The sequence below is a fragment of the Haliotis rubra genome, unplaced genomic scaffold (genome assembly GCF_003918875.1).
Source record: "Haliotis rubra isolate DU_JTF1 unplaced genomic scaffold, ASM391887v1 Scf97, whole genome shotgun sequence".
Lineage (NCBI taxonomy): Eukaryota > Metazoa > Mollusca > Gastropoda > Lepetellida > Haliotidae > Haliotis > Haliotis rubra.
Genome location: NW_025767712.1, coordinates 708,052 through 731,604, shown reverse-complemented (window position 1 = coordinate 731,604; position 23,553 = coordinate 708,052). Strand labels below are relative to the sequence as shown.

General features: G+C 37.5%; 1 protein-coding gene and 1 long non-coding RNA gene across 2 annotated transcripts in view; one reads left to right on the top strand and one right to left on the bottom strand.

Annotated features, from left to right (window-relative positions):
• The window catches only part of LOC124265244, a 17,410-nt gene extending 8,112 nt beyond the window's left edge, over positions 1 to 9,298 (top strand). Inside the window, exon 3 of the long non-coding RNA XR_006895392.1 lies at positions 9,284 to 9,298. This is a non-coding gene — a long non-coding RNA (uncharacterized LOC124265244). The remainder of the gene's footprint in view (positions 1 to 9,283) is intronic.
• Positions 225 to 23,553, bottom strand: LOC124265243 (tumor necrosis factor receptor superfamily member 16-like). Its single transcript, XM_046700033.1, is given in 6 exon segments — positions 225 to 2,724; positions 4,715 to 4,834; positions 6,378 to 6,521; positions 6,524 to 6,673; positions 12,921 to 13,428; positions 23,357 to 23,553. Coding segments are annotated over 6 exon segments (1,188 nt in total). The 5' UTR covers positions 23,390 to 23,553; the 3' UTR covers positions 225 to 2,491.

Below are 23,553 nucleotides of genomic sequence, written 5' to 3'. Positions count from 1 at the left end.
CTACACTATAAGTGGTCAATAACCGTATTGATGTGATTTATGTGGATCTGTTCATTATCAAAATGTCCATTTGTTTTCCTTTTCTGTGCAGCCAGAGAAACAAAATTCCAGAGTTTAGTTTGATGTGGTCTGAATCATTTAGATTCTAGAAGTTATTGAGGTTCTTTTGTCTGGATCTATTAAGTTATCTTGTAATCCATCACACTGTATACAACAACACATGATACTTATGATGAGGATTTTATTATCTCATACAATCCATTATAGTAATCAAATACATAAATATTCCTTCTGAAAAATGGTGTAATACAATGAGTCACTATAAACAATGTCATGATGTCCAGTTTAGGGTATCTTGGTGAACACATTCTCAAAATAGTGATAAATGCTTGAAACAAATATGAAAGGATTTGATTCATTAGATAAGATACATTTGTGTTTATGACACAACTGACATCTGATCCAGGTCAGTTTGAATAACAACTGTGCTATAGGTCTAAACACACTGACATTTTAAATAACTGCTAAGGAACAACCTTAGCTAAAAACACTTTCATTCAGGCACTCCGCTTGCAATGGTCATTACATTTTCATTTCACTTTCTTGTTATTTCATTTTTGTGTCTCATGACACAGTACCTGAGAGAAATTAAAGATACAAATTGCTGCAGATTTGATTACTGAACCCTTGAGTATAAACCAATCATTGAGCATATAACACAGCCTTTGATCTTGAAACAGACAGCTATTTACAACCTGTCTTCGTTCCCATACCAACTTTGATTTGAATCCAATTGAATATTTTAGGCCACCTGAGAAAACAGAGAAATGAACAAAATTGTATTTTGCCATGAGCATGAAGATATTTAGCCACATCTGAACTGGATGGTCACTTTGGATGAATGCTCTCCAGAGTACCTCTGACTTTGAATAAAGTGTGCTGCATAACAAGAAATACCCTTGTGTTGTTAAAACTGATTATGTCTTGGTAATGATCTGATATCTTATCATGTCCATACATGTGTCTCGACATCAAAGTGACTTGGATAAAGACATATAGTATACACAGACAGTGACCAACGAGACGGCAAGGTACAAACAATTATTTAATGTCACAGGAAGACACCACTGGCAGACTTTTACTCTATATCAGATGAAAATATGCAGCCTTGTTTCTGAGATGAAGGTACCAAAAGTACATGAACATAATCTCCAAATCTTATGCACTGAATTCTATCTTGTGATTAGTTTACAATCACAATGTCCTCTACAAAATCAAAGGTAAAAGAATAATGTCGATTGTATCTTTTGAACAATAAGATAATTTTTAAAGGCACACAGATTCACAAATTTGAAATTCTCTTGGTACCAGTAAATGTGAAGATGGAATGGAGGAATGAAAGACTGCACCCTGTTCTGGTAACAGTAAAGAGGAGATGAAAAGGTAGAATGTCTGTTCTTATCACATGTATGGATATCATATATATCAAACCTCATTTTCATCAAATGGTGGCACATTGCCATATTTATACAGACATCGCAAAGAATATGACGTCATTAAGTACCCATGCATGTCAAAATGACATCATAAGCAATGACAATATTCCCACACAGAAATGTTTTGAAATATTTACATCAATCTCAATGTCGCTATATCACAAAGTCTTGACGAAAAATGCCATCACAATGATGAGATTCATGTAACATTCACATTAATCCAAAGAATGCAAGTCACAAAGTTCTGTAATTCAAGACGTTGGTGCCATATGCTGAAATGTGAAAATGTCCTTTTAAAGGCAACTTTTTTTTGTCAACACGAGATAACTATGTTATTACATGAAGACATAACGACAGTGATATACATATATATACATCGTATTTCAGCTGTCACTGTATAATTCTATTATCACAACGTTGTTCCATTCAGTCTTGTACGTCCTTGACAAGATTTTCAATCAGACAAGCAGGTGTCTTCTCTCACTGTCATGTGCGAGCCCACCTTGTATTCAGCACAACAAATGTCATATAATGGAATTATATTCCAGTGGTAAGATATCACATATATGAATACATTATCTTCACAGTAGATCAGTTCATATCAGAGAATGTCAATATCAGTTCACATATATCAAAATGACCATGTGAATTTTGTTAACATTTACTCTTATAAAACATGCTATGGACTGAAAATGTTTTTCAAATAACACTGAAAAATGGTATCAAAAGTTTTCACCAGGGTAAGAAAACCACACCATAATTGAAAAAACAAGTGCTGGTAAAGGGACACCTGTTAATGAGCAGCATCACTTATAGAACTACTGTCTCAAATAGAAATAAATTATTTTTGCTCAGTGTGAGGAATCTATAACACAACAATTCAACTGTCATTGTTATCTGTTATGAACTGATCTCCTTTGAACTGACAAAATGTCCAAGCAGCACAGGTCCAGAAGAGATCTTGGTGATATTGCAAACATCCCCCATGTTTCCAGCTATAACACAAAATGCTGAGGATTGTTCATATTCAACGGTTGGAGTTCAGTGGAATCCGCGATGTGCATGCTTCGTAACACATCAAGACGACCAATATTTTTCAGCGCTTGGATCAAAACTCCCACTGTCGCTGTGTCACTCTTGCTCCATTCTTGAATCATGTGTCGCATTGGAATAACAGAATCTTGCTTGGACTTGGATTCAAAGCCAGATATTTTTCTACTGTTGAATCCTGAAAGAGTACAGGAGAGACATTTAAAGATAGTACAAATTTCAACATTCTTAGACAAAAGAAAAAATCCAGACAATATATAAAAGTATCTTCTACAAATTATTTTGGAAAGTCCCATATAAGTAAGTTTAACATGAGTAATCATTTGCAAAAGAGACAAGTATGTCTAAAAATATCTTCCTTGACTTCAATGAATAATCAAGCTATCCATCTTATGATTCATCAAAGTGTTTTGTTATTTTAAATACTGAATGAAATTTCTCAATTTTTAACCAATACATCGCCAAGCTATATTTAGCTATTTTAAAAAAAAAGAATCCATAAATGTGGTGAACATATATTTTCGGCCTGTAAATTATAGTTTAGGTGATCACACATTCCTTCTTAAAGATCAAAGATGAAACCACCGTTTACATATTCACAAAAAATATTTAAGCATTTCAAAAGCAAATTAAAAAAATGATTGCATTGATCTCTTCCTTTCACGAAATACACTGCAGAAATGTACTGTTTCCTTTGTCAAATCTCTCCTCATGGAAAACTTAATGCACACTTAGCTTTGATCGACAATATCTGTTCAACATAAATTAGACTTCACATTCAATCTTTCTTTGCATTCAGACATTCATACATTGATAGACATGACAGGAATGGTCCACAAGATCTGTTGTAGTTTGTTAAATTTAAACTTGGACTTTTTCATGTCTAATTGTCTCTGCCTCAACTCATAACCTGAATAGACTAATCTCTTTGGCTCAACCCAGCCGAGACTTTCAATAATTTTATTGCCCTAAACTTCTGAAAGCCTTTGGATATTAAAATAAACAATGCGGAAGATATTGAATAGACTATATTTTTATGATTCTAACTGAGCTGAGTGAAGTCTTTCATTTAGATGAACACAAAACCATCTGTCTGATAGAGCAGTGTGAGTGGTCAGGCTTGGATACTTCGATTGTGTTTCAGTTACACAAGTCCTGCAGGAAAGTTTATTTATGTAAGAAAAAGTTGCAATGCCATTTGTTTTTCATTTTATGCAAGAGCCTGAAATACTTAAGAATCATTTCTTCAAATAGTTGTAAAGAGTAAGAAAGCTTCTAAGGATAAGGAACAAATTTACTGATCAATATCAGACAACGAATGGATGGGGATGCTGTTTTGCATTTTTTCCACGTAATATATTTCCATATAATTTGATATGTATCCCCAGCAGTCTTCTAATAAGGACTGAGCCTATAACCATATTCAGAATATTAGAATACTAAATATTACTTTGAACTGCCTTATAGTGAGGGACATGAAGACTGTGAAGTCAGGGTGGTGGAGAGAAGAGCCATAAGTCTGTCAGAGGAGGTGAAGCGAATAGCTATAAGGCAAGTCAGTGACACTCCTGCCTTTAGAAGTAGTTTTATTGCCCGTTGCCTGAAGCTGCCATGGATCAAAGACTAGCTGCATACACTTACATACATAGGAGTTTTCTGTTGGGGAATGAGTACAGACTTGAGTGATGTCAGATTAGCATTCTGTATACCCAGAGTAAGAATAGACATAAATGATCGTGAATAAACAACAGAACGTTTGAAGGAATAACTGCTTTGGTCAACTGTTTAAGAAACTTTGAACAGATTTCACTTAGCAAATGTCACCTGTTTCCTTTTAGAAAAAATAACTTATCATCTTTCTTCAGCTGAACTTCAGCAAACACTAGCTTGACTGATGTCAAGTGTGTTTCCTTTATTATTAGTGAGCCTCCTTCATCATTAGTAAGCCATAAAAATTAACATTACCTAAGAATGTCCTAATTTGATGTAACAGAATAACCCCCATCAAGTCTTTTGTATTTCTAATCAAATTTAACTAAGCATCTATGATAAGCAAATGACCAGCATTACAAATCATAGTGGAAATGTTGATTGGTTGGTAATGGATAAAGGGTTTCATAACCATGTTGTTGAGAAATGTTTGTGCTACAGACACTCGGTATACACACCTATTTCCTTTGCAAGCCCTCTCCATTCTGTTTGACATGCACTCTGAGAGAAGCATCGTTCCAGCTCCCTTTTCTTAGCTTGTGGCAGGTCTCGTATCCTTGTTGCACATGTGACAATGGCTGCAGAAGAAAATAGTCACCATTAAAACTAATACGTATACAGTTTGCTAGCTTTACCATTAAAACTAATACTACAATTATCTAGCAGTGATAACTGATTTGTATCTTTTTGTATATTTAACACAAATGTGGACAGACCTGGGATAGCAAAAGGTTGAATTACCTCCAAATTATTTCATTTTAATTAGTTTGTTCTAAATGATAACTCTAGTCAGAAATTAAAACGTGAATATAATTATCCCATACAAATCATTCCTATATTTTCCATGAGTGTTCTTTTATCCTTTTTGTAGGATGGTTAATTGCCACTTTGAAACACTTTCTTGTTCTTAGAAAGTCGTGCATGTGCTGATAATTTAAGCATCCCCTTCACACTGATATGGGTTCATTAGTCATCAGAGATCACATTCATCCATGTCATAATTCCTCCCCTGTTCACTGAATCTTTCTTTCATTTCTCTTATTCTCAAGATTACATAATCAATACCCTCCTTCCATCCATTACAGAATCAATGGCAATAATTTCAGCAGTGAAGCCAAGCTCTAATCCTAGTGACACATACCCATAACCCTTCCTCAAACTACACCTACTTCAAATTTTATGACATGATTTTATTTCTAAGCAGGGGAGGCAACCCTGCTATCTGACAATACAAGTCGCTCTGTTTGGAAGTGGACAACCCCACTCACACATTTAATGGCACATGAAAGAATGTACATTATCGATTAGTGGCAACATTCTCCGCTTTTTGTCAGTAGCTAGGAGTAATTGATAATATCACAAGAGGCGAGTGTTAGTTCGCCTATTGAGTCCCTTTGAAGTAGAGAGCAGTCAGTTTTATACCACTTTGATCACCAAACTCTACATGCATAAAGTTTTAATTCATTGCCACTGTGGATTCATCAAAGATTGTGTTATAGCTCTGACATCAGTTGTCGGGGACAAAAATTTCACTGCGAGCTGTCGATTCACCATTGATGCCTGTATTTGCCTTTATCAAATTCATATACATACACCTAAAAGATTGAACACAACTTCTCAGTGCTTGAGATGGGTCTCTAGGAGATAGCCTACAGGTTCAAACGGGAACAACCAAGTGAAGCTTATTCACAATGAGGAGAATGTGTTACTGAGGCACTTAGTTATAGAGGTAATAAAAGCTGGGAGCTGTTTTTCATTACTTTAACTGGATGGATTTTGCAACTTGACTACTGATGCAAAAACAATCATCCCTGTCTTGTAAACGTAAATGTTTTTAAGGAAATAGTCGAAAGTCCATGCCTACATTCTTTAAATAACTGCAGTCATAGCACTGATATGAGATTGAACATCCATGGTAAAAAATATTTGTTCTCCTCAAAAAAGACAAAAATTCATATTTTAGGGATACAAAAAATGAAATACTTATGTTTATTTATTTCTACTTTCTACACTGTCTTGATATTTACCTGCATTTATATGTATCTGAACTTATCATGAGCCAAAGTTGTCTTGGCTTGTCCACCCAGGGAGATATTACGCTCATATTGATACTGGACTCACCACAATTAGTTCCCTTTTGCTGATGCTCAACCTCCACATAAATCCCACTGTCTCCACCTGAAGCTTTAGAGTACTCAACATCCTCATGAGGCTCTCGTACAAGACGCTTTTCCTTCATTCTGCGATAGTGAACAAGGATAACGATCCCAGAAGTCCAACCACGACAGCTCCAAGAATTGCACAATATAAGGGAATGATGTCAATATCCTTTTCTCGAGGCTTGTGTTCTTTCTGGATGGTGTGTTCATTGGGGATGTGATATTTACCCCCTGGGTTTGTGCTGTAGATAGGTACACCTGAAAACAACAATTAAGATGTTGATCTCACAAAACAACATATATATGTACACAAACAAACTTGCATATACTAAGGCCTACGTTTGTACTTCCATGTAGTCCTATTAAAGTATTGGATGCTTGATAGAAACTAATGAAATAAGTGAATGAGTATATATATTATATAATGAGTATATATATTCATATATAATGAGTATATACATGTATATTCATATATAATGACTGACTGACTGAGTTTGGTTTTACGCCGCTTTTAGCAATATTCCAGCAACATCACGGCGGGGTACACCAGAAATGGGCTTCACACATTGTGCCCATGATGGGATTCGAACCCAGGTCTTCGGCGTGACGAGCCAACGCTTTAACCATTAGGCTACCCCACCGCCCCTCATATATGATGAGTACATATAGTCACATATAATGAGTAAATATATTCACTTATAATGAGTAAATATATTCACATATGGTGAGTAAATATATTCACATATCACATTCATTGGGATGTATTTACCTGTGACGTGTCTAATGCATGAGATATTTCTTTACCCAGTTCTGAATATATTCATCAATCCATTCATACCATCCATAAAACTTCAATATAACTGCAAATTCAATTTACACGGAATGTGCTTTAATCATCTTCCAACCACAGTTTAATCTTTCATGGAACTGCTGCCATGTATAAGGAGAGAGTCATTAAAGATGAACTCAGCTGGACTAATACTGCTAATCTTGCCCATATAAACTTCAATCTGCATAAAAACGGTCAGAACGTGTATGAACCTTTAGCGTGAGGGCAAGTGAGACATGAACATAGGCCTTCAAAGAGGTTACTTTAATGTTCCCGACAGCTTTTTAGTTTCAGTACAGCTGATTATAACATAGCCACATCTAACACAGATTTTGCAAGATCATACACACGGATTCATAACTCCTCCTTTAAGTTAAGGATAATTACAAAACAGCTGACAACTATCAACAAGATTACGAGCAAGGAATAAAAACTCTTCGTCTTTGGGGGAAATTCCTTTGCTCCCTTCCATGTCATAAAACAGGCAAATGAGGTGGGTAAAGTATGATGGCTTCCGCACCGACGCTGTTACAGTCCCTACAAACAGGCTGTATACATCACGCCTATCATATCTTACAAATAATGCCTGCATATATGCCAAAAAATCATATAAAAAGAGTGTTTCCCAGGTAAGAACCCTCCCTGCCTTATGATGGACGCACATAATTTCCACATAATTAGCAAAACTGAAAAACTTGAAGAAAGATGACTTTTCCAGATTCTTTGACATCAGTTATAACTAATTACTGAATTACAAATGATCAAATAGATAGTTATTAATTTACAAGGTGTAACAAATACAACTTAGCTAGAGTAACCACATGAAAATAACTTTGTTTCTTCTCCTGAGATTCCTTCAGACACATATTACAAGCCTTGAGATTTTCTTAAATGGAAGTGAGGGGGTTTCTTCTAAATACTGCAGAGTTCACAGTAATATGGTCAAAATTAGTATTCCAGAATATGTTGTTATAGTGAAAGTATTATCCAAAATGGCCGCCAGGATGAACTGGCAACCAAACAGCTGTGTTGAGGGAAAGATTCTCATCATAATAAATGCAACACGCCAGCGGAAAATCACTGCCTTTTCAAAAGCATACTGTTTTCTCTGACTAGCAATAAATTTTGAGATTATTTTTGCACATGTGAGCATGAAAGAAAGCAAGTTAGTTTGCCAGGGGCCATATATGGTCTAGATATCAAACGCAAGCTTCACTGAGATGGATGTCTAAAACTACAGTGAATAAACCTACACCAAAACTTAACAACTTTGTGTATTTTTACAGACTACCAAACCTGAACATTTCAACAAACTACAAAGTATTCAAAATGTGTCGTTAAGTCAAGATACCACCCAGTTTTATATGAAATGATAGCAATATTCTTACTTTGTCCTGAAACTGTTTGGATTTTTCAAGTGAGAGAGTTTCTATAACAAACTCACAAAGCACGCTTTCATCAAAGGTCCCCTGTGAAGGCCTTCCATAAATCATTAAAATAAAAAAAACCCTAATATTATGCATATATTCGAACATGCAAGTTGTACATGTCACAAACCACTCTTTTTAAGCATGAAAGAGAAACTTTGAAGTTTATCAGAATGTTCTTTTGCCCTTTGTGAGGTAATTTAAGACCATTCCATGATAACTTGATATAATTCTGAATAGTCCTCAAACAAACAGAACTGAAAGCTTCCTGTCTCTCGAGTATTGATGATGCCAAACATTTTAATTGCTTTAAACAATCTTTAAAAAATGCTTAATCTAAAAGTGAGCATGTGCTCATCAACAGATAGTTTGATGAAAGGAATCTTTCTTTTGATATTTTTAACATGTTACCTTTTAAGACCTGTTTATTAAAATGTCTAATGCATTTAAATATCTTCATTGATGCTCAATCGTGATTTTTGCTGCAGTCTCTTTTGGTAATACATTTTTTAAAACATCAAAGGGAAGTCCAAGCAGCACATGCTCGTTTGACAAAACTGCTTCAAATGTGAGCATGAAGCATATCAATGTATATTTAGCATATATATTAAGTTATCAATTTTTAACAAAATTGGAAAAATAGTTCATAGGATTGTTGTATTTCTGAAAGGCATGGCTACCAATTATCTTGAATTTGCAAATTGTTCACAATTTAACTCTGGCCTATTCCTGACCTGTTGTAATGTCGTAATTGAGCAAATTTTACGGGGCTTGCATAAAACTGATCCCAATGTGTTTGATACATGAGGACATTAAAGCCAAAAGGGAGTTTACAACTCTCTAGCAACGACTCTCATAACGCTTTATGAATTCAAATATATCACACATTTCTGCAGTTAGTACCAACAGTCTATGTTATCATTCATACGCTTCTTTGAACTTGTTTTTTTAACGACACATACAAAGTGCTACAAATTCCATAATACCAGGATCAATCAATATTATGCATGATGCAAAATGTTATCCAACGCCTAAAATGTAGCATTTGCACGACTCATCTACAATATTACGCCCATCCACTACCATACCTAATTAATAGCCATTATTTGGTTTAGGGCTAAGAGCGGGGTGGTCCTAATTCTGCCGTCTTTCTCCTTTCATACAGTTTCAAAGGGAAATTGTCTTTGATCATGGCTCTGGTGCAAATGTGAACATCGGTAAAATATTGTTGAGTTTGATCTCGCTAACTTTCGAAGCCCGTAGAGGCGATCACGGACATTGATGATGTAATTATGCTCTAATGAAATCAACGTCCTGAGGGGAATCTCTCGTAGAATTGGATCTAACATTACAAAGAGCTATTTCAAAGGAAAGCTGTTGTTTTATGTAATTTGGGGATGGAGTGATTTCAGTGGGATTCCTTTGTTTTATGTAATTGGAAGACAAGAGCCGACTGCTCTCTACAATAAACGCAAAAACGTTGCCCACAAAAATGTCAGATGTTCAATTCGTGTTTTGAAGTTCTTTCAGATGCTTTTTGTTGCGGCATTATTTTTTCACTAAAGGAAAGATTGATGGGTAGGGAATCGTGGGGCTGTCAGCCATTTTCTTTGTGTTGTCAAACATTGAGGATCAGTTTAATTCCATACCAACTTTCTGCTACCAGTAATAACATGATATTTAACTTCGGATGCCATGCAAACTTTCAGTTCCAGTCATAAGATGATATCCAGCTACTCAAGTAGTGTTGTCTTCTTCATCGCAGTTAAAACGAGATAAATACTGATGATATATTTTCTGTTGGTTTACTACATATTTGTGACACACATATAATAATAATTAATCGTATTTTACAGAAATCTTAATAAAATTCTTATAACTTAGATGTTAATTCCCTCTAGGCTCTTTTCAAAAGTTCTACAAGACCTGTGAAATATCACTGAAATCAATATTCCTTTTATGTTGTTTAGAGATAAACAGCTTGTGTCTTGAGAGTACACGATTTGCCTAATTACAAGCTGTTGCCATTGTATTTTATTGATTTAGAAATAAGCTCTATCATGTTTTTGTTGGGTAAACATTATCTACCACATGCACAGATGTAACTTACAGCTTGAGATAGCACCCACAAAGAGAACATACAGCGTTGTTTCAGGAAAGTGACAGGTGAATAAACATTTTCTTTTCTAATCTAACAAGCTGTTTCCATACACGTTCATAAGATGTCAAAGAATGATATTTGCTGAAAGTAAATGAACATTCGATGATGTGCATTTTTTCCATCGAGATGACACAACTTTATGGATGATCAGCTTCTTTATTTTAATGATAGCGACGTTTCGGTATAGATTCTTATACCGTTTTCAAGCAATGGTATAAGAACCTATACTGAAACGTCGCTATTGTTAAAATAAAGACGTTGATCATCCATAAAGTTGAGTCATCTCTATACCAGCAACTTCTAAAATGCCACCCAAACAATTTTTTTCCATCATATCATCATTACATATTATTGGCTGACGGAAATCATGCAACTAGTCCTAACACCATGTACTTTCTCAGGATAGGATTTAGTCACTTCTTTCTCGATAGCATCATGGGTAATACATAAAAAAGAAAACAAGCTGGTGTCCTTGGAATTGTCATATTAACAAGAACAAGTTCTATTCAAATGAAAATATTCCTTTGCAGAAATTACTCTCATTATATACTCATAGAAACGAGTAAAGATACACATGAAAGTACAAGTGTTCCTTTATTCATTCCCAGAATTTCACCCACAGTGCAATTCATACCTTGTGAAGAAACGTGGAAAAGAACAAAAGAACACTTGTGCTTTCATGTGTTCCCTTATTCGTTTCTACGAATATATTTGGTTTCATTTGACTCTATTCTATGTATTCATTCTCTCGAATATGTATCCAATGAAAGTATGGGAATCGTGTTTTGGTTCTGACTTTGAACCAATATTTGACTGCACTATGTCATAAGCTATGGGCAATGCGACATTGATGTTGAATTTAATAAGTTGGCAATTTGTCTAATTTCTGGTCAAAGCCCAAACTGAAACTAGTTGTGTGGAATAATGCGATTGTGTCCACCATGTTCATCTCTTCTGCAGCACTATGTGAGAGACGTTAAGACAGCTTTTTCACTGCTAAATGCTATTCCCCTTTGACTTGTTTAGAAACAGGTGCCTTAGAGACACACTCTAATCCTTTAGATGTTCGCACTGAATAAAACTTTCCTTTTCCTTTTGTTCATGAAAAGGGACTTGGCCCTTTTGGAAAGTTGATGATCGTTTTCTTTTGAAAAAAAAGCCTAAGCATTTGTTTGTTTAGTTTATTTGCGCTTGGGAATTACAATATTATCATTCTGTCTGTTGATTCAATTTGTCCTTTGTCATAAAACTTGGAGAAAAGACCTAACAGAATGTTTGCAGAGCCAACTATCGTATTACACTCGTCTTCTGAGTGTGGATATACACCATGGCGGGGGATTATTTGGAAACATTGAAAGAAGCTGTCTGGGTTTTTTTTATCAAAGATGATATGGAACACTTTTAACAATTTCTGATCATGGTGAAAAAGGTGTGTGCTTGATATGTGTCTATTTATGTCATCTCTTAAGAAATTTGAAGTCGAATGAAGCAGTGAATTAGCAAGCATTCAACAACACTGACAAAAAATGGTTCTTACTCCTTATAGAGGTGTGGCCATTACATGTTGGTTTAAGGATGTCTAAATCCTTACTACTTTGTTAAGTAAGAATATTTTTGAAGTTCCATTCACAAATTATGTGAACACATTGTCACATTGGGCAGTGCACAGTATGTTTCAGTCTTACCTTAACTGCTTTTAAGCTCAAAAACATCTTCATTTACTCAAAACATTAATTTATTGAATATATGTTCAGGAGGAAAACTTGTCAGACCTTATCTAGTGATCTTAACATTTTGAGGCAGATGTTAAGTTATAGCCAAAGTCACTTTGATATACTCTAAAGTACTGTAGCTCACTTAAAAGGACCCACAAATAAAAACAGCACTAGAGCTGCTTACTAAGTAAGAGAGAGAGAGATCTGAGCTGGATTTTTTCATCGTATTTGAGACCTGAATCAAATATTTCGTATATTAGCAAATATGTTTGCTTTTTTTCCATCAGCAAACAGATCATTGGCATCATCATCGAATGATTACTGATTGGTTTAATGTATTTATTGAGGTTTTAGACAATGTGTTGTTACTTACTTAAACATATAGTATCCTGGGATGGTGAGCATGTCTGCAGCATCTTCTGGTCACTGGCGCATACTGTGCATGGTTGACATTTTTCTGTGAAACTGATTTCACGAGCAAATGTTCCATTTGGACAAGAGTCACACACAGAATTCTGATTATAACTGCACTGCACAGAGATTCCCCAGCCTCCTGGGCAAATTTCACAAGCCTTACACTCTCCAGTGTCCACAGAAAAGAAATACTCTGGTGCACATTCGCACACAGTGTCATGTGTAGTATTGCATGGTGCCTTCACAGTTGCGTCCTTTGGGCACTTGGTGCAGTTCAGACATGGCTTAGAGTGACTTGTGTTTGGTGAATAGGTACTTCCTTCTCCACACTGCTCACAGGAGGTGTTATTCCCTACAGTACACTGACGGGTAACCCCAAACCCTGCCGGACATCTGGTACAACACTGTTGTCCATTTAAGTCATATTCATCTTTATCACAAGCAGACTTCACCATGACTTGACAACACTGAAATAAAACAAAGGTATATGTAAAAACTCAATAGTATATTTACAGTAATAACAGGTGAAAAATCTGAAACATCAGAGAAAAATTACACAAAAATATCATATTAGTGGCATTTATACAATGTACTTTTAGCACTGAGTTATCCTTAACAAGTATCTAGGAAAAGTCATCAGATCCTCAAGAAAACAGTTTTTTTCACACCTTGCACACAACTTGAATCCCATTCTTATAGTTCAAGCAAGCATAGCCACTCATTCTTTCATATATTCATTCATTCATTCCAAATTTACACTTATTTCCTTTCCATTTTTGTTGAAAGAGATCTTTCTGAGATACGCTTTTGTCGCCTGTAACATTAGTAGTGCTTTTGGGGGACATTCTTCTGTAAAAGGTTTAAATTTGTAATGAATTTCAAAGAAACTTCCCTAGCCGATATGCATGTAAAGGAATCTGGTTTAATCCCTGTTTTCACAAATGATAAATGGTATCTATGAAATCACAACAACAAAAAACATTCATAATTTTTTTAAATTAAGGATGAGAATTTTGACAAGAGAACATGATTTGCCATCAGGGCCTTGCTCATAACTGGTGACCCCAGAAAACCCTTTCAAGCAGCCTTTCATGGCGGGCAATAAAACATACCAACACATCAAAATTATCACGTTAGGATCTGTGTTCATAGCATTTACAGCAAATTATCACACTTGTGTTAGAGCCCTGGTTAATTCAAAGTTGGACCTATAAATCAGAGATGAAACTAGACTATCTGTGTAAAATGACAGTTATGCAGGACCAGGGTCTTTGTATCACAAGCTATGAAATACAACTTTTGATTCTGAATTCGTCACTGCCTGATTGTTTTCCCTTCTGTATAGCTGAACCTATCCATATGTGACCTCCCACCCAGTTTACCATGGGTTTGTACAGATGCAATGTAAACAGTGTAAGCTGTCACTAATAATGTTTTCCTGGACACAATAAACAATACATATCTCAGTCCCCTTTGTAAAATAGCATATTGTCCCAAAACTATTTGAAGCAAGTCAACTTTGAGAGAAGTGGAAATCCAAAGTTTAATCCAGTGATCAACAGCATGAACATCGAACTGCGCAATTGGGAACCGATGACATGTGTCAACCAAGCCAGCGAGCCTGACCACCCGATCCTGTTAGTCACCTCTTACGACAAGCATGGGTTACTAAAGATTCATTCTAACCCTGACCTTCACAGGTTTAAATAAAATGAGTAAATGCTGAATTACAAGGTAAAACTGAAGCCAGAAAAGAAAACGTCAGTGAATGAATATCCCAACACTAAACTCCAAGCATGCATGACTGAGAACTACTCCAACTGCCAAGTGAGTTTGTTCCCTGTAATATCTGTATTCTGTGATCTAAGCTCTCCTTTGTGCTACTCAGCCCCTCCTTACATTAGAACCCCCTTCAGACATTGTCCCTGCCTGTATTCATAGCTCCACCCCCTCTCTCTGTACACACTCACTTCTGTCACAATTCTTGCTTGGGTATATGAAACCAGCTGTAACCCTCAGATCTATTCATGTTCCTTAAATTTAAATAGTCAAATACTATCAAGTATTTTAGGGAAATATATTGAAATATAATGAAATTGGCATATGATTTGCATGTTGTTATGGAAGGGGTAGATTGGTGAAGAATTATCATGAGTGTCAACCCCACAGATAATATATATAAATATTTTAATAAGGAATAAGTCCATTTTTAAAGAACCCAGCACTGTATACTTGAGCCTATATCAAAATGCAAGGGGTGACCAAAAGGTCTTCTGTAGCTATGGCAACATTGGAGTTTATTTCACATGGACAACATCAAGCTACTTTCATTAAGTGGAATATTCATCAATTAATTTGTACAAACATATTCCACAGAATTGGCATATTCAAAGACGTAATTATATTGATGTTATCACATAATTATGTTTATCTTTGCTGAAAAATACTTCCTGCCGACTCTTTGAAGGCAGACTTTTGTAGACTGATTATATAATGAAATACGAGCAAAATTAGGTCTCAGCAGACATATCATACGATATTTGCAATATTTACGTCACAGATAAAACAAATCTGCTTTGTAAATAAGTATTGCTTTCACGATTGCTTTCTTTGGGTTCGTCGTTCTGTTATTCTGAAACAACACGTCCAGATCATTGCTCATCAGCTATATCAGAATAGCTATTTCCCCAAAATGGCTTCCATTTATGATCAAAGCTAGAGAAAAGATGGTGGTTTTGATCACGGCTCATTGACATAGCGGACTCCCATTAACTGTCAACCATAAAATTTCACACACTCCCGCCAAAGGCTACTTTGTCATTGCAATTAGCATCGGAGTGGACTGTGCCCTCGTGATTAGGAAAGTCAAAGGCACCGTCCGATCGCTATCTCGGTTGTACAAGCAAATTGTCTGGCCATTTTACCCTCCATTTAAACACACTGTAGTTATCAGAAAGACTAGATAAATCCTTTATGGTCTAACTGACCAATTAACTTGGGTCACTTACACTTTGATAAGAACGCACACATACACTGCGAGCAGACGATCGTTGCACGGACTACACATGCGCAATCAGACCAATCAACTCCCGACAGCGCGTGTTCAAGTCAAATTCGATGCATGTGGTTATATCGTTCGCTGTATGGAGAATTGGTTAGTCGCTGTAGGCGGAAGCCAACGCTTTGATATGAATTTTACGACACATTCGTAATTGAAAACTGATTTTAGTACTCCGTGCTTCGTGAAAGAAGTGCAAAATTAAATGATTTCACATTCATGCTAAATATAACTGGAGGGATATTCTTTGTCCGAGCGTTGCGTGAAACAGGTCCCGATATTTCACCACGCTGGAGAGGGATTTTCGGGCGTAGAATTTATGTTACCATCAGACATTCAAGCGGTGTGATTTTATGACAATGCCAAGTGAAACATCAAACGTAACATCGGGTCCTCGGTGACAAACAGGATGTATATGTTTTTAAGCTTACAATTTCTTTCGTCTCCGAGACAGCGTGTACAAAATATCCTACAGGATCGTCAGAGCTCGGGAAAAGACAACCTCCAGTGACTTTGAGTTATGTATCACCCAAGAGGTTGACAGTTGCCGGCCCTGTGGTAAATGTAGGAACATAGTGTGGTTCAAATTGCTTGTTAAGACTTACGTGTAATACGTCTGACCTTCCACTATACTAAAACGACATGTTTTTCTCTTTCGACCGTCGATGGTAAATTCTGTATACTAAACGTGGTACATTTCTTTATACTTGTTATGGTGACAGCTGTTACAAAATAACATAACTGCTTACGAACGAACTTCCTGGCCAAACAATTTCATTGTTAAATTTGACATGGATTAAGTCGTATTGTATCATTGTAATTTACACTCTAGATTTATCCTTTCTTCCCATAATCTTAACACCTTGCTGTTCCAGTGACAAGTTCTCTCCTTGCCCCGGGACACGTCCAGGCACATAGGAGCAGTGGAGTAATGTCTGGTTATTAAATTCTGAAACACATTGTCTCTCATGGGTTGAAGTGTTACTCCTTCATCCACCCTCAAGGGGAGGATTCGCAAGTTCTTTAATTGCCTCATATTAGATGTATTTGAATGACAAATGTGTGATCTGATGTGTCACAACATGGTCGAGGAGAGCTGACCCTGTAATCAGCAAGTGATAGTGAGTGATCTAAGTTAGTTTTAACTGGTTACCGTGAAGATGTCATTCAGTGTCCGCTTGACAGGAGTCTGACAGCAGTAGGTTCCTTCTTGACAAATACTCTCTAATTGAACACAATGGAACACGACTGTAGCGTCCCAATAACGTTAAATCATCTCTATTTAGCCGTAACAAACATCGCACAAGCGTAACGATGTTATGCTCCAGTGACAACAACTGACATTGTCGCTGGATGGCCGTTGGCGTAGTTGTGTGTACAACATTCAATGTTTGTCGGACCGCCGCTCTAAACAGCTGTTTATGCACCTTCAAAGCAAATTTAACGATGTCCTCTACAACTTGCTTTCACAGATTGTTCATCGACCAACGAACGCATCCGACATTACGCGAGGCCCTGTATGGGTTGGTAAAACAAAGCCATATATAATTCATCCCGAGTGTTCTTGATTCCATGCCTTCGCATCTAAGGGTGTTTTGAAGATTCTTACACGTACACATTGCAAGTGTAAAAATGTAATTTTCAGACTGTTACGAAACAATGAACCGGTCGCAATTAAAGACAACGTAATTACGCAAACTCGGAGTGTGGTCGCTTCAACGTTCCGTACCATCCCAGAAGCCCCACTTGCAACTTTGATCTAACAGCCCATTGTCTCGGATTTAAATGACAGCGCTGGATGACATGGACTTTAATTTAGTTTATAGGTTCAGCGTTCGTTCCTTTATCCCTTGGCAAACCAATGACGATTGAACAAGACTCTGTGTATTCGCTCACAGACAGAGGTGGGCCACCTGACCGTATAATAAATTAAATAACAAAGTTTACGAGAGGCTAATAAGTTTCTAAAAGAAACGAGTTTAATTACGACCCCGGTATTTGAGACACACGCGTACGTATCCCGAAGTTGTCTAAGCGAATGTGTCACCGTGCACTTAAATGACACTGTCCTAGATGCCAGGCATTTTCAGATCCGTATCCAATCTGTACAACTGAATGTCTAGTATAATCTTGTCCGTGGTCAGAAAGGCAAGTCTTTGTCCTTGGCATCGAGGGAAAATACCATATAACCTACAGAGTCTCCATGTCTTATGCTTTCAACTCTTCTGACCAAATCACTCTCAACGTAAAATATCTAAATATGTCAATGCTAATATGAATAAATCTCCCTTAACCCATCAGGCTTATTCCAAAGTGCCCGTATTAATATGAATCATTTACTCCTAAATATAACAGGTTCACCATATAACCAGAGTGGTGCTGTCAAACCCCTTCCCCAAACCAAAAGACAGCAACATCCTCCCAAAACACCAACATCGACCCTTTGTGAACATCCATCACCCCATTCAGTTCTTCAGTAAAACTGGGCTCCCAAAGCCCCTTATTGTCCTTCTTCTATTTTCCCATCATTTAGACACCATCCCCCAAACCACCTCTTTCAACTATCGCCCCCACCCCACCCCTCCCTCTTCAGCCCCTTGCCCACCCCATTGTTGCCCACCCACTGACGACTGACAAAGCCAGATGTCCAAGATCTGATCAATTAGAGCCAACTTGCTATCCGGCCATAAACTTGCCGTAACAATTGGAATGAGCTGGATATGTCCTGCTATGCTGGGACGACGTTATAAAACGGGGCAATAATTGATACAAGAATATCTCATCGTCTCGCCCCGTTGCCACAAAGATGCGGGCAATAGAAACTGCCTTTGTTGGGTATTATTCAAGAAATTTTTATCACAGTGCAACAATGGTTCTAAATATGTCCTACAATCGGATTGGTAAAGAGGGTGAAAATACTAAAAATGCGATATTAACGACATTTCCTTTTCCTGTCGATTACAAAGCCTTAATGATCACATGTCCTGTAATTAGTTATGCCAGGAAAATGTGTAAAATTATTGGTTCATTCAGAACGTTACCCATGAGTAATCATTACATAAGAAAGTTTGGTTCTGCTTCAAAAGAATATCCTACCATAGGTTTCATCCCTCACTGAACGTATTTGCTTGTTACTGTGTCAAATATTCTGGCAGATCTGGCAGCTCTGTTAAACGGGGGCTCTTAAGTCAATTCAATTTACTTTTAAAGGGTGATCAATTTGGGCAGCTGATGGGATGAGTATCTTTAGAAAAAAATCAAGTTTGTACAACTTTTTCTCAATATTTACCTTCATAATGATAGATTAACAGTTGAAAAGATTGCGATACCGTTGCGTTTGAAGGCGAGTTTATTAGTCGCCCGAATGACGGTATTTTACGATACTGCTCAGATTAAAGTTAACTGATCTGCTTTGAAGACAGCACTACTTCATCTCCGAGTGCAAGATGGCGATGTTTGAGAATTATGAATGTTGAGAAATGGTGACCTCACGCACGGCAGCCATGTTTGTCAGGAGAACGGCGGCGGGGTGTGTGTTGACACTGAGGCTGATCGGTAGTAGTCTTATAGCCCTCAAACAGTGCATAAATCCCCCAGGAGCACTTTAAAAGAAGCCACATCTCTACTTTCTTCGGGCCCAACTACACCAGTGTGTACACTGTCTTAAACAGGGTTACAAACCACATTCAGGAATGTGGAAGCTCTGTCGTCTGTTTGCGATGGCGATGACGGTTGCCCCGAAGATATTACTCCTCTTATCAGACGGTCCGAACCTCAAGGGCTATATGGTACACTGCTTAGGAAGATTTAATTCCGGGATATGCTTCCAAGTACATTCTCAGCGAATGTCAGATCGCCATATGAATGGACTCAACATAGCAGAACTGTGGTCTGCTGATAACTGTCAGGGAGACGTACAACGGTCATTGATGTCAATAACATTGGTCATGGGTTGGATGAAGTTTCAGGTTAGCTACGAGTGGCCTGGCCTGGAAGGAGTTTATGACCAAAATGTGAATCAAGTATTGATTTGGGAAAATCTGAAGGAGATAATACTTGTTAGATTAATCCCTTAAAAGGTGTGGGTTTAAAAATGGCGCTACGTTTGTTATAATGAATAGATTCAGTTGAAGTAATGCAATTGGGTACAGAGATTCGTGACGAATATTGTTTGAAATACGGGGGATACTCGTTATGCGTGGCATTGTCTCCAGCGTGAACCTCTGATCTCTGTTAGAAACGGCATTGAACGATCGTTGACTTTGGTTGTAAAATCATTTCAAAGGGATCATTTACGTATAAGAGCAGACTTCAAAGGTATTCCAATCGATAGTTGATGAACAGATTTCGCAGACGTCAATACTTATTTTCGCCTTCACTGCTGGATTGTCCGGAGGCCATTCATTCTGAATTTGTTTGTTTATTTTGAATATTTCCTAGAGCAAAATGTGTGTGTTCAGTTGCTTTGCTTCGGGGAGATACAATTTATCATCGCGAAAGCATGTCACGTTTTCGACCGATGTGTAAGGCAGACGACAGAACAGCGACACCTAGTGGCGACCTGATCCAGCAGACGACACGGTTTACACAAAAACGTTTCTGTACAAGCGATGTTATAAATCCTGAATTATCACTGCAGGCTGAGAATATTTTATCTCTTTGCTTAACATTTGCTATTTACATCTCTTTATATCAAACCACATTTATTCCATGGAAAAACATGATTTTGAAAATAATTCATATGTTCCCGGGGGCTGATAAAATTGTCACATACCGGTAACCTAAAAGTATCAGGACAAATTCACCTCTTTGTCTAATGGGCATTTCAAATTGCCAACCAGTCTTCACACTCAATTCACTGCACTGAAAGACCCTTGTGTGGAAATAGATACTATCTAGAATGCAATCATTAAAGATAATAACACAAATAGCTACGCTACGATAGGTTGCGTGGACAAATTAACACTGTCAAGCGGACTTTCTCAATGACAAACTGACATCCACTTCGCACCAAAGGATTGTTCACATTTGTGATACACCGAGTTTTTCACAACCCCTTTAATCGGGCCAGAGCCCATCAATTTCTTAGCTGACAATCTCCCGCCATAAACCGTCATTCGGTAGGTGAGTCGCTCAAGTGAAAACATCACCGGAACGACCAACAACAGACAGGACACCTACCGACTTCGTATCTGTCAATATAGTGTCCTCGTTGCTACCTATATACATCACAGGGTGGCCCACTGATATGTCCTACACCTGATCGTCCTTGCCATACGCTTGTATGGGTACCCTACACTAGATCGTCCTTACAGTATGCTTGCATGGGTACCCTACACCAGATCGTTCTTACCATATGCTTGTATGGATACCCTACACCAGATCGTCTTTAACAATATGCTTGTATGGGTACTCTGCACCAGATCGTCCTTACCATATGCTTGTATGGGTACCCTACTTAAGATCGTCCTTACTATGATTGTACGAGTATGAAATACCCGATCTTCCTTACTATCTGCTTGTATGGGTACCCTACACAAGATCGTCCTTACTATCTGCTTGTATGGGTATGAAATACCTGATCTTCTTTACTATCTGCTTGTATGGGTATGAAATACCCGATCTTCCTTACTGTCTGCTTGTATGGGTACCCTACACAAGATCGTCCTTACTATCTGCTTGTATGGGTATGAAATACCCGATCTTCCTTACTATCTGCTTGTATGAGTACACTTCACAAGGTCGTCTAAACAATAGGCTATGAAACGAACCCTACACCAGGTCTTCCTTACAATAATACCAGATCGTCCTTACTTTATCTACTTGAACGAGAATTCTACACCAGATCTTCCCTTCTACATGCTTACATGCACTTATTAATTGTATCAATTACTTGTTTGTGTCACTTTTAACCTGTTATGTTGTTTGTTAAATTTGTTTAGAGTTCCTTATCCTGATAATATGTCAGTTTGTTTAATTTCAAGTCAGTTAATTGACTAATAAAGAGATGTATAATAATGTATAACTAACATGCTTTATCCAATTAAAAAAAAGTGAAAAATAAGTGAAAATACCTTCAGCAAAGGCGGGGAAGCGAAGTGACAAGTGTTGATTTCAGTTGCTACATATCTCGATGTATATTTCTCACATCGTGAACATTATGACGTCGCGTTCACGAGCGGAATGCAAACTGTCACTAAGCTCCCTGATCGGTCCCAGGTGTGTCGACTAATTAACGACCTGGACACGGTTAATTAGACAAAGTACTTTCTACTGCATGTGCCATATGCTGTTGATTGCAGGTGTATATTGCAAACTGACTGAAATCCATGTCAGGTCAGAGTGAGTTCTTTGCACCTGTCACACACACATCCATTGTCAATTTCACTCGATAAGTTAAAACACCAGCTTATGATACATATTCAAAACACGAAATCGGAATTAAATGTATGAAAAACCGTTACCTTTTATAGTGTGTGTAAACATATATCGGGAAATAAATATTGACTAGAATAATAGAGATTAGCCGTCATATACAAAAGGTTGTCGAACATACGAAAACGTACGACTTGACCTCTACTTGTTCTTCTCACTAAGGGGCCCCTACGATGTTTTGCCGACACTTCAATAACTCTTCAAACGGCTACACTCTGTCAACCGAGAGTTATTGACAACTTGCGTTCACACACACCAGGGGGATTGCGAGGACACCGACGAACTATACTTGGATTGAGAGACAGATGAGGGAGAGACGGAAGAAGGACGATAAGATTTGATTTGGCAAATAATTGCACCAAAAGTTTGTCTCTGACTCCCTGTCAATCGTAATCATATATACACGCACAAGCTTTAAATTAATACACGAACTTGTAGATTGTATTAACGCCTAAGTGCACTAAACAAGCACTGATATCGGTTTTGAAAGTTTTCTGGTATGGATCGATATTGGGTGCCGAGGCTGACCTCCTGATTGTAACAATGATTGGTTTCGGAATAACGAGAGAATGTTAAGTAAAGATCAACAGTTTCATAAACTCCGCAGATCGGAAATAAACTGACGCAAATATTGAATGTATAAAGTTTGGGAAAGTTTGTCGAATCTTGGTACGATGATAACAAATATATGGTAAATGAATCTTATGTATATCTATCGTAAATAGGCATGAGAAACGATACCAAAGAAAACCTATTTAGTTAGAAGTTAAGTGCTACGAGAAACGGAAAGCTTGAATTAGGTTTCCCACGTTGGGACCTCCCCGTGTCCCCCGTTATAGCGCGCATGTTTTCCCTACAGGCGAAGACAGATACAGTATTGACTGTGGGTTTGTTTTACTCACCACCAGCACGGTCAGGAAACAGATCCAAGACATGTTGACAGATCGCACTTGGCAGTCAGACACACAATATGCTTGTAGTAAATTCCTAGCGCTGCAACACAAGTATATAAGGACGCGAGTTGAACTGACACGCGCTGTTGTAGAGCTCAACCGCTACATCTCAACACACGGGCCTCACTGCGGCAACTGTCACTCAA